This window comes from Doryrhamphus excisus, chromosome 21, assembly GCF_030265055.1.
Source record: "Doryrhamphus excisus isolate RoL2022-K1 chromosome 21, RoL_Dexc_1.0, whole genome shotgun sequence".
In the NCBI taxonomy this organism is placed as follows: domain Eukaryota; kingdom Metazoa; phylum Chordata; class Actinopteri; order Syngnathiformes; family Syngnathidae; genus Doryrhamphus; species Doryrhamphus excisus.
Window position 1 is genome coordinate 12,907,063 of NC_080486.1, and position 11,470 is coordinate 12,918,532.

Here is an 11,470-nt window from a genome sequence, read left to right on the forward strand (position 1 = left end):
TCTCCTCAAAGCTGAAGGCCAGGAGAAGACAAGGAAGACAGAGGTTTATAAATATAAAAATAAAGACGTGGAAGAGCGCCTTTTGAAAGCAACCTCAACAAAGTTTGACACGGCTCTCCTGTCCTTTGAAGAAAAACAGACGGCTGAAGAGAAAGTAGTAAATAAATAAATAACCCTGCTAAAAAAGCACAGAGTGGATACATTATTAATATTAGACTGAAGACTGATGTTGGTGCTGCCGCTTTTTCGTCTTTGTCTTCGGCTCTGGAAGGATGATGGCTGAGCTGTTGGCTTTTCTTTTGTCTTCCTTTTTAATTGCTGACCCATATTTGTTTGGTTTAACAGCTGAGAAGACTGTCTTTTGTCACTCAGATGAAACACGACACCAAATATAAGAAATATTTTCTCTTCAACGGTTGCAGTGCCGAGAAGCTTCAGGTAAAGTGCTGAAATATCACTTCACTTTATATAAAAAATAAAAACGGATCATTATTATCTTCATAAAGGCCGGATTTACGCAACAGCGCGGAATAACTACGATTCCCACAACCCCTTGCGCCGGCGTCTCGGTCATGTGACTCAACTTATGACAGGGGGCGCAGTCTTTGGCTAACGAGCATCATTTTTATTACCGCGTTCCGTGACGTTAATATTCTTTTTTATCATGCCGGGAACATAATTCCGCTTTTGCAGGCTTCAAAGAACAGGTTTTCAAGCCGGTGAGATATATTTAAAGTCGGATACGCGGCGTAATCATGGCGGAAGTGGTGGAAGAGGTAAGGCTAGCCTGCTAATATTATTGACAGGCGATGCTAACTAGCAGTTGAATACACCTACTATCCTGTAAAACATGCTGCTTTAAGATAATACTTTAATATCTAAGTGTGTGTCTATATTGTGTATATGCGCTAGCTTTAACACAGCTACTCTAAGGCGTTTCTGTGTCGTATCAAAGCTGCGCACATACATGATGTGGACATGCTGGAGCCTATCCCAGCCGTTTTTGGGGGAGAGGCGGGGTACACCCTGGGTTTGTCGCCAGCCAATCGCAGGGCACATATAGACAAACAACCATTCACACTCTCATTCATACCTATGGACAATATAGAGTCTGGCTGCATATGTGTTTTATTCATGTCAAGTTGAATTCAATGGAAGCCTTTGCTCATCTCTTTGTGCAAACAGAGCAGAAAATCCAATGATGACTTCACGGATGAATCCGAGGTAAGAACAATGAGAATCGTCATTTGCATATCACAAATATAGTTACTGTCACTAGATACAGCAAGCCTGTGGATGTCTCTTTAGGGATTATGATTGACTGGGGCTGCTAGTCCCACTTTGGTACCGTAAGAAATGGGTGAACCAATGCATGTAAAGCAATCAATGAATAAATGAAATGTGGCCTAACACAAGAGATGCTTCATGGTGGACTTTCAGTAAAGTAAATCTGTCCTCTGGCTGTCTATTGGGTGCTTAAAAAAAAAAAAGTGTGTTAGCCTCGCTTTCAACCGACTGTGACTCCCCACCAAAATATTGCAAAAGTGGCTGACAAATAACCGGGCAGGCAGTAGATGGCAAAAGTTTGAAACTAGCTAGTTTCTCTCTGAGGGGAAACATTTAGCCTTTTTGTTGTTGGATACGGCCGCGCTGCCCGTGACAAATGCCCTCGCATCAAAGAATCTCACAACCATAATACACAGGAAATAGCCGAGATATGGCATTGTTGAGTGGGAAAGGATTGTTTTTTTGAAAATAACATTTTTTCCACGCTGTCCCCCCCCCCCCCGCCCCCAACCCACCCCCTCTGACTCAGTAGGACATAATAGCAGACAATGTTTGGGGTTTGATGCACCCTGTGGGCAGCCTCAGACTGTGCAGCATCGCTTATAAAGCCAATTGGGAGTCGTATTCAGGCTGTGACCGGCCCCGCAAGTATTGCTTCGTGCCGCCGGAATACTTCAAGTTTTGCTTTATGAGAAGACCAAATGTGGGGATTTTGGCAGGGATGAAGCCGCTCGGGAGAAAATGGAAATGATAGCACAGCAGTTCACACAAGATGATGGGAATCATTATAATAATAATAATAATACACATTATAATGTACAGTACATCACAGCATACCATAGCAATCCCGAACAGGTTCAGGCAAAAGTATCATCTTGTGCGTGTAATGAATATTGTCCTAAGAAAGCATCTCAGGAGTCGATTTTGTCAACCAGGAGGAGGACAGCGAGGAGGAGCCCAAGCTGAAATACGAGCGCCTCTCCAACGGCGTGACGGAAATCCTCCAGACCGATGCCGCCAGCTGTATGACAGTCCATGACAAGGTAAAGGTCAAAGGGCGTTCCTCTCCTAGCAGGAGGCCGTTGTTTCTCTCCTCCACGGCAGATCCTTTTATTCTCATCCTGTTACCTCCGCCAGGGAGGTTTGTTCATTCATTCATTCATGCAAAAAAATAAATAAATGTCACATATTCTATGAAACGGGAGTGGGATATGAGACAGAGCAATAGGGCACCAAGAGAGGACATATTTACACATTATTTTTCATTTCCATTGATTCTTAATGGTAAGATCCAGACATACCCTAACTATGAAGATGGACCCTTCCAATTTAAGATCACTTTTAGATTAATTGTATTTTTTTTTATTTTAATTATATTTTTTGTATAGTTTAATTCTATTTTAAGAATACACTTTCATTGGGGTCAAGGGGGCAGGAGGTCACTGAGTAGGCACTCAGTTTTAGTATGCATGGCTGCCACCTACAGGACTGGAGTGGAACTCTTTATGATCATTCAAGACAAATGTGTTTTTTTTCTGGCCAAGTTTCCTTAACTTGTTTTAAAAGAGTAATATCCTACATTTGATATAAGACAAAATTTCCACGCCACTGTGGTCACGCCGTCATGCCAAAATTCCCCACTCCCGCCCAGCCGCCACGAGCGCACGCACCCCCGCCGCATGTTGCCTCATATTTTAAGCGTCTGAATCGGATTTTCGTTTGAACAATCCCATCCCGATAAATCCCTTTTTAAAAGTTGCTCCGTCTCACAAGGCTTGAACCCTCTTTCTTTTTTTTTATTTATTTCTTTATTTTTTGTGCTTATTTTATTTGTGAAGATTGCAGGGGCCTCTGTGTGACACGCTCAGCTGTGCCTGTAAATATAAGCATTTCATTATAGACTGCACTGAAGCATGGTGGGCTCGCCACACATGCACATGCTGCCGGAGACGGGAGGGGAGAGGAAGGGGGGGGGCAGGATTAGGACCAGGACCAGGCGACACACTTAATCTAATGCCAAAAGCACACACTTTCTGCATTTATTCCCACAGCAGACACACACCCAAACCACTTGCTGCTGAGTAGAAATAATAGCCTCTGCTTAGCGGGGAGGGGGGAGGAATAAGTCAGATGTACAGTGCATTTATTATGCTTAAGCATTTTAATTTAAGAAGAAGAAAATACCATTTCACACTGCCTGACTTAATAAACAGGGCTTTTCCAAACCGGGCAATTTCACACTTTTTTGCCTCCAAGCTCAGCCAATCCTCACTTTTTCCTGTCAGGAAATACTTTTTATTTAATCCCTTTCAACAGCCGTCACCTATCAGCCATCGCCCCTTCAACAAATAAATGTGTGCGTTAGCTGGATTTACACGTCTGGATTGGTTTTTTTGCACAGTTCCTGGCGCTGGGGACACATTTTGGAAAGGTCTTCCTGCTGGACGTCCAAGGAAACGTCACCCAGAAGTTTGAAATTGTGAGTATGACACGGGGCAACCTCGGCAGGACGCAAACAAATCATAACACTTCTTATTCTCGGTAGTTTGCCTGTGAGGGCTCTCAGATGAGAAGATGAGAAGACGTCTCCAAAAGATGCTTTCCTAACTCCATGATTCGCTTTTTTGGAAAACATATCTGGGTGGGGGGGTCTGATTACTCGCCAACACTCATTCCTCCTGCTACATCTTCTTATTCTTGGAAGACCAGGTGCAATATCATGTGTTTATCAGTATAGTCACAAATACATCATATATTTAAATTCAAATGATTATTTATGAATAATTATTGTTATTTATTATCAGTCTAATTATTGCTGCATTTCATTAATTAGAAGGACATCATTAGCTAGCGTACACCTGGGTATGTACAGTAAGTGTTTGTCTGAATGCAAACACAATGTAATTACTGGAAATGCATGGTGGTAGACCGCCATAATGTATCCCACCTTTACTCAAACAGGGCTTAGCTTTTTGTACGTATTTTATGATTTATTCAATTATATGAACGTTCGGGAATGCTAACATCCAGCATGCTAGCACGCGTCAATGGCTAAATAAAGCACTATACTAGTTTTGTTACTGCTTGTTTTGCTACTTTCTTTTCACAATAAAGTGCAGTGACGGGTGTTGAAGTTGTACTTTGATGTATTCCATCCCCGCAGAGTTCGGTGAAGATCAACCAGATCAGTCTGGATGAAAGTGGGGAGCACGTGGGCATCTGCTCCGAGGATGGCAAGGTGAGATCTTCCTGCTCATCTCTCGCTGCTGCTTACTGAGCCTTGAGGCCAGCGGCAGCATCTCCGTCTTCATCGGCACAACTTATCCAACTTCATGCTAATGCTTTGGCTAAATCATTTTGGGGAGGTTTAGCGGTGCGATCATTTCATCTCCATGCTATCTATCAACTTAAATTCCCTTGAGTAGGATGCAGGCATGTGTCCAAGCTCATTGAGCTCTTCGCCACGTTCCTTTCCTCTCGGTTATCTTGTCTCATTAACCCGTCAAGATGTGCTCACGTGGGTCAGGTGCTCTTCTAATCCTTACAAATCTAACCTAATCCCTAATTGCCGATGAGATGTTGCCAGGATATGAAGTTATTCCCCAGCTGGGCGTCTTCTGCTTCCAGCTGGAACGTGAAGACGCAGCACTAATGGCAACTCCGCCGTCCTCTTCCAGCACAAGAGGTGGCTGCAGCCAGCTGAGGCCACCCAAGATTAGCAAACCTCCTTCCGAAGCCCCCGGGTTTTTTTTTTGTTGTACGGAATCAAGGTGTCCACTAATTGGCGACCCTGTGGAACAAATCAAAAGTCTTTTCCTGGCTGCGGTTTTCCTCGACGGCCTGGGCGAGTTGCAGAGGCGGCAATTAAAGCAGAGATGCTGAGTTATTCACCTTTTCTCTCTTTTCAGGTTCAAGTCTTTGGCCTCTACACGAGAGAAGGATTCCACGAGAACTTTGACTGCCCCATCAAAGTAAGTGCAGATACTTCATGGACAAAAGTACTGAGACGCATGCATCCATCACAGTCCGCTTAAAGGCCCCCTGGTATGTAAAATAGACTTTATAGGAGGGCATGGGCTTGTAGGAACAGGACCTTCTGGTCCCGGTCTATCAGGGCTTGTGGTGTCTGTGACAGCAGTGTCCAAACTGCAGGCCGAGGACCATCTGTGGTCATTTTAGGAGCATAAATTTGAAATATTGAAAAAAAATTCATGATATTTTGAGAAATAAAGAATGAAGAACATTTTCAAGGAGAAGGTTGAAGGTTGTATGTACATGTATTCCTACTTATTCAGAAATGTCATTTTAGTGCAGTTTCTTTCTTGAAATACACTAAGTATCATTTCTTGCACTGTCAGCATGGCTTGCTTATCAAAATATGAAAGCGGCCTTTGCATCCTTTCATTCCCTGAGAACAGCATGTGGCCCTCGATGGGGACGCTGAAAGATCCCAACACGCCCTCACACACGCCAGCGTCTTGTAGAAGCGGCCAAGTGGCGACCGACTCAGGACTTTTATTCGCATATTGCGTTTCCAAAACATGAATCAAATTCCACGATAGGAGCGGAAGAGCCAAATGTTAATAGTGTAATCTGTCCTGCAGGTGGTGGCATTGCACCCCCACTTCTCCAGATCCAACTACAAGCAGTTTGTCACCGGCGGCAACAAGGTAGGTTGGAATGGTTTTTTTTTTTTTTAAACTGTGTTATTTTACCGTTTGGCACTTTTTAGGCATTTTCCCCCGTCGTCTCCCATCATTCGTCCCCATCGCAGGCGGGCGCACTCACTCACTTGAGCGTGGCTAAAAACGATGCGCAGCGTCTTTGTCTGCCGTGAAAGCTTCTTGCTGGAGTGCTCTCGGGAGAGGTGCCCATTTTCACAAAGTGCTGTCCGATCAACAGCGTTCAAGGAAAGGCTAAAAAAGATGTTTTGGCACAAACACAGAATGGATCATTATAACAATTGTACATAGTTGGAAGGTTTTTAAGCTTTCTCTTTTTTTTTTCATGGCACTGGAGAAGATAAGATGGACCATAGCTGTACCTGCAGGATCCAGCACATTCATATTGGCATATTATTAAGTATATTCAGCATTATTTCTAATAATTCCACCCCCTCATGACACATGGAAAAATGAAAATTCTCACAGCATCATTTGGGCTTGTTCCAGTGTGCCTAATGTTGTGTCCAGTGAGAGTATTTAGTATAGCTTTCACTAAATGCCTTCAGCAGCAGCCATAAACTGACACTGCGACACGGAGCAAGTATTTTTAGATCAAGTCTCCTGACATTTATTTGACAGAGGGCTGAGGCGACGCAACTTATGTTTGCCTCGCCAGGCCCATTGTTGGAGCGCCGCGTTGCCATTTTCTTTGAATTGCCGCCGATTTCTCGCACTCGCCGGGTTGTGAAGGCCTCCGCGAGGTGCCTGCCACGGAAATCGATACGCCTCGACGGGAGCCGCGTCCTGTCAAAAGAAAATTCAATTTTTGCCTCAGCGGTTCTTTTGTGGTATCATCTCTTTGTCGGCTCGGATTGTTTATTAACATAGCTCAGCTGCAGAAGCCCGGAACTCACACGGACCTTCGCCTGACCTTCTTGCTGATTTATGCATATGTATATTTATATATGTGTCTGTAGTAAAACACCTACAATAAGTACTCATTACATCACAGGGAATTTGCCTAGACACACTACTGCTGCACCACTAATTCTGCCTTATTATCATGTTCCATATATTCCAATTACATTGCGTTGTTTTGCTTTTAGGTTATTGCAACCATCTTCATAGAAAACAAGAGAAAGTTGTCTCATGATGCAGCATCCCTTCCAAATCAGCCGTTCATATGCTGCCATCTGCTGGTGGCCCGGCGCAACTGCACTCCAGCTCATTTCACATGAACTGAAGTCTGGCCTTTTTATTTCTTGAAGATTCTCCTGTATGAGAGGAATTGGATGAATCGCTGGAAGACCTCCCTGCTGCACGAAGGCGAGGGCACCATCACAAACGTCCAGTGGCGAGCCAACCTCATAGCGTGGGCCAACAATGTGGTAGGAGCCCCCGCTGCTGTCATAATCATCTGTGAATATGTCATCATATTTCATTTTTGCCGCGCTGTTTGTGTCTCAAGGGCGTCAAAATCTACGACATCAGCACCAAACAGAGGATTACCAACGTGCTGCGAGACAATGTCAGTCTGAGACCTGACATGTACCCGTGCAGCCTGTGTTGGAAGGACGACACCACCCTCGTGGTGGGCTGGGGGACTTCCATTAAGGTTGGTGATGACACCACAGTCTAGCGTGGTCATCCATCTCTAATTCTTCTTCTTTCTATGCAGATTTGTGTCGTGAAGGAGCGCAATCCCACTGAAATGAGAGACCTGCCAAGTCGTTACGTGGAAATAGGTGAGGAAAAAACATCAGAATCGTCTGGAAGTGCCCCATATCACGTCCTCGTGTGCTTTCAGTTTCTGCATTCGAGACGGAGTTCTTCATCAGTGGGCTGGCGCCGCTGGCAGATCAGCTGGTCACCTTGTTCTTTGTGAAGGAGAACCCCGAGCACATGGTAGCCCTTCTCTTCCCTGCTGTGTTCTTCCGTCCGCAAAGTCTGGAAATGACCTTTCTTTGGTGCACTCGAGCAGGATGAGGAGTTCCTCGCCCGGCCCCGCCTGGACATCATCCAGCCGCTCCCCGAGAGTTGTGAGGAAATCTCCTCCGATGCCTTAACCGTACGCAACTACCAGGAGAACGAGTGTCGGGACTACCGTCTTGGTGAGGAGGATTGTCAGTCTGAGCTGAGAAATGAGCGCCAATCGTCATCGTTATGTCGACGCCCACAAGCATTTGCACTCAATCTCTTTCCATAAGCAGAACATTCCGAGGGGGAGTCACTCTTCTACATCATCAGTCCCAAAGATATCGTGGTGGCCAAGGAGCGTGACCAGGATGACCATATTGACTGGCTGCTAGAGAAGAAGAAATATGAGGTTTGTGTGGCAGGTTGAGTCGCTTTCATGGTCACCACGTTGTTCATTTTTTTCCGTTTTGGGCAGGAAGCGCTGATGGCGGCTGAGATCAGCTTCAAAAACATCAAGAGGCATGACGTGCAGAAGATTGGGATGGCCTACATTAATCACTTGGTGGAGAAAGGCGACTACGACGCCGCTGCAAGGTGACTTTTTTTTCTGTTGTGAATGCAATGTCTCACGCAGGACTGCAATCTATCTGATCTTATCGAAATTAATTGTCTTCTGTTGCTTTTTTTTTATTTTTTTCATATGACAGAGCCGCTTGTGACTGCTTTTAGATGGGGGAAACAGCGGGGCATTTCACAGTGGTGTGTGGCATTCAGTGTGTGCGTCATCAGGTGTCGTCTTTATTTGTGTTTGCATGCAGGAAGTGTCAAAAGATCCTTGGGAAAAATATGGAATTGTGGGAAAATGAGGTGTACAGATTCAAGACCATCGGGCAGCTGAAGGTAGGTCAGGATGAAATCGCCCTGCGGTGCGAAGACTTGAGTGAACTCGTTAAAACTCCCACTGCAGGCCATCAGCCAGTATTTACCTCGAGGGGACCTGCGCCTCCGACCGGCCATCTATGAAATGATCTTGCATGACTTCCTCAAAACGGATTACGAGGTACTTCTAGTTTTATTCATCTTTGCATTTAAGATATTTTTAAGTGTTTTTTTTTCTCTCCTTTCTCAGGGTTTTGCTACGCTGATCCGGGAGTGGCCGGGCGAGCTTTACAACAACTTGGCCATCGTTCAAGCCGTCATCGACCACCTAAAGAAGGAACCCTCCAACAGCACCCTGCTCACCACGCTGGCTGAACTGTAAGAAGGAGCCAGGAACTACTCAATACGTCACAAATGGCTGCATCTTCATCCTTGATGGCAGTCAAAAGCACAATAGAGCGATAATTGAACCACGAAACTCCGTGCAAGATGTTCCAAGTGGTGAATAGTCGTTGTTTTGATCCCAGGTACACGTACGACCAGCGCTACGACAGAGCCCTGGAGATCTACCTGAGGCTGAGGCACAAAGACGTGTACCAGCTCATCCACAAACACGACCTCTTCTCGTCCATCGAGGACAAGATCGTCCTCCTCATGGACTTTGACAGAGAGGTGCTGGTGCTTGTCTTCACGGTGGTTTTGTGGTTGTTTGACTGACGTTAGTGTGTCTGCAGAAAGCCGTTGACATGCTGCTTGACAACGAAGACAAGATATCTGTGAGTGCTCTTCTTTTTCATCTGCTAAAAACAATTCTAATGCACACTAATGCTTCTTATCTTCTTGCGACCGTCAGATCGACAAGGTGGTGGAGGAGCTTGCAGACAGGCCTGAGCTTCTCCATGTGGTGAATTAAGATCTCCATAAATTTACATTTTTAATCATTTTCTACTCATAACGTGGTTTATTATTCCCCTCCACGCTTGTAGTACCTCCATAAACTGTTCAAGCGAGACCACCACAAAGGCCAGAAGTATCACGAGAAACAGATCGGCCTGTACGCTGAGTACGACCGCCCCAATCTCCTGCCTTTCCTGAGAGACAGCACCCACTGTCCTCTTGAGAAGGTCGTGATACTTCAGTGACAGAAGACACCACCAGGTCTTGCAGATCTTCATCGTCAATCTCCTCTTGTGTTTGTCAGGCTCTTGAGATTTGTCAGCAGCGACACTTTGTGGAGGAGACGGTCTTCCTGCTCAGTAAGTATCAATAGAAACATTAGCAACACTAGCATAGCTGTGTCAAATGGTGCATTTTAGGGTGTGTAGCAAAGCCTTTTTACCACTTTTTTTGTGGTGTCTCCAGGCAGGATGGGCAACTGCAAACGAGCCCTGCAGATGATCATGAAGGAGCTGGAGGACGTGGACAAGGCCATCGAGTTCGCCAAAGAGCAGGATGACGCCGAACTCTGGGAGGATCTCATCACCTACTCCATCGACAAGCCACGTATGGATCCATAACCCCTCGGCTGCATCCCACCAAAGGAACCACGCTCATATCTTGTTCGTCTCCAGCGTTCATCACAGGCCTTCTCAACAACATCGGAACCCACGTGGATCCCATTTTGCTCATCCATCGCATCAAGGAGGACATGGAGATCCCCAACCTCAGAGATTCCCTCGTGAAAATCCTTCAGGACTACAACCTGCAGGTTGACGCTCGTAGAGTCAGCAGCGTACCTGAGGGCCATGTTGCGTTGTGTCTTAATCAACTTCTTCTTTCCTCGAATGGAAGATTCTTCTAAGGGAGGGATGTAAGAAGATCCTGGTGGCCGACTCGCTGTCTCTGCTTCAGAAGATGCATCGCACCCAGAGCAGAGGCATCATGGTTGACGGTGCGCGTGCTTTTTATGGCGGTGACGCACACGCCGCATCAAATAAATCTCATCAATCACAACATTACTCTGCTTTCCTTGCAGAAGAGAACATTTGCGAGTCGTGCCACGCTACCATTTTACCCTCAGGTGAGTCCCACATGCGGCTTTCCACCATTGGCAGCATTTCCTATCTGACGCATGCGTCACTTTCAGAGATGGCCAAACCTTTCAGCGTGGTGGTGTTCCACTGCAGACACATGTTCCACAAGGAGTGTTTACCGTCCACAGGAACCGTATGAACACACGCATAATAACACATTGGCAGTATATGCGGTATCAAACCTCATATTTACTTCTTTTTCTTTGTTTTCAGATTCCTGGATTGCAGTTTTGTAACATCTGCAGCGCAAAGAGACATGGGCCAGGAAGCGGGATCCTGGAGATGAAAAAATAGAGCAAAAATACGGTATAATACTATTTAAATTTAAAAGTGGGATACATGGTCTAGAAAATAAAGAAAAACATGTTTTATAAAGTGTTTGTGTGCGTGGGTTTTCTCGGGGTACTCTGGTCTCCTCCCACATTCCAAATACATGTATGATACATTCATTGGAGAGTCGGTTTGTCCGTAAGTATGAATGTGAGAGTGAATGATTGATTGTCTATATGTGCCCTGCCACTGGCGACCAGTCCAGTGTGTATGCTACTTCTTGTCCAAAGTCAGCTGGGATAGGCTCCAGCATAGCACCCAGTGAGGTCAAGTGCCATAGAAAAAGGAATAAATCGTTTTTATTTTTATTATTTATTTGAGTTTTTATTTCATAAATAATTTGGATGAATACATCTAAAG

The 11,470-nt window shown here is 45.3% G+C and overlaps 1 protein-coding gene across 1 annotated transcript; it reads left to right on the forward strand.

The window, feature by feature from the left end:
• Nucleotides 1-569: 569 nt before the first annotated feature.
• Nucleotides 570-11,314, forward strand: LOC131108635 (vacuolar protein sorting-associated protein 41 homolog). Its single transcript, XM_058059817.1, has 28 exons — nt 570-776; nt 1,186-1,224; nt 2,223-2,330; nt 3,689-3,766; nt 4,451-4,525; nt 5,196-5,258; nt 5,892-5,957; nt 7,220-7,339; nt 7,420-7,566; nt 7,630-7,696; nt 7,759-7,856; nt 7,933-8,062; nt 8,162-8,277; nt 8,344-8,462; nt 8,687-8,768; nt 8,836-8,928; nt 8,998-9,125; nt 9,275-9,419; nt 9,482-9,523; nt 9,601-9,651; nt 9,734-9,871; nt 9,949-10,003; nt 10,110-10,250; nt 10,319-10,455; nt 10,539-10,638; nt 10,723-10,767; nt 10,834-10,913; nt 10,994-11,314. The coding sequence occupies exons 1-28, from the start codon at nt 756-758 to the stop codon at nt 11,072-11,074; spliced, it is 2,565 nt and encodes an 854-aa protein (XP_057915800.1). The 5' UTR covers nt 570-755; the 3' UTR covers nt 11,075-11,314.
• Nucleotides 11,315-11,470: the final 156 nt, after the last annotated feature.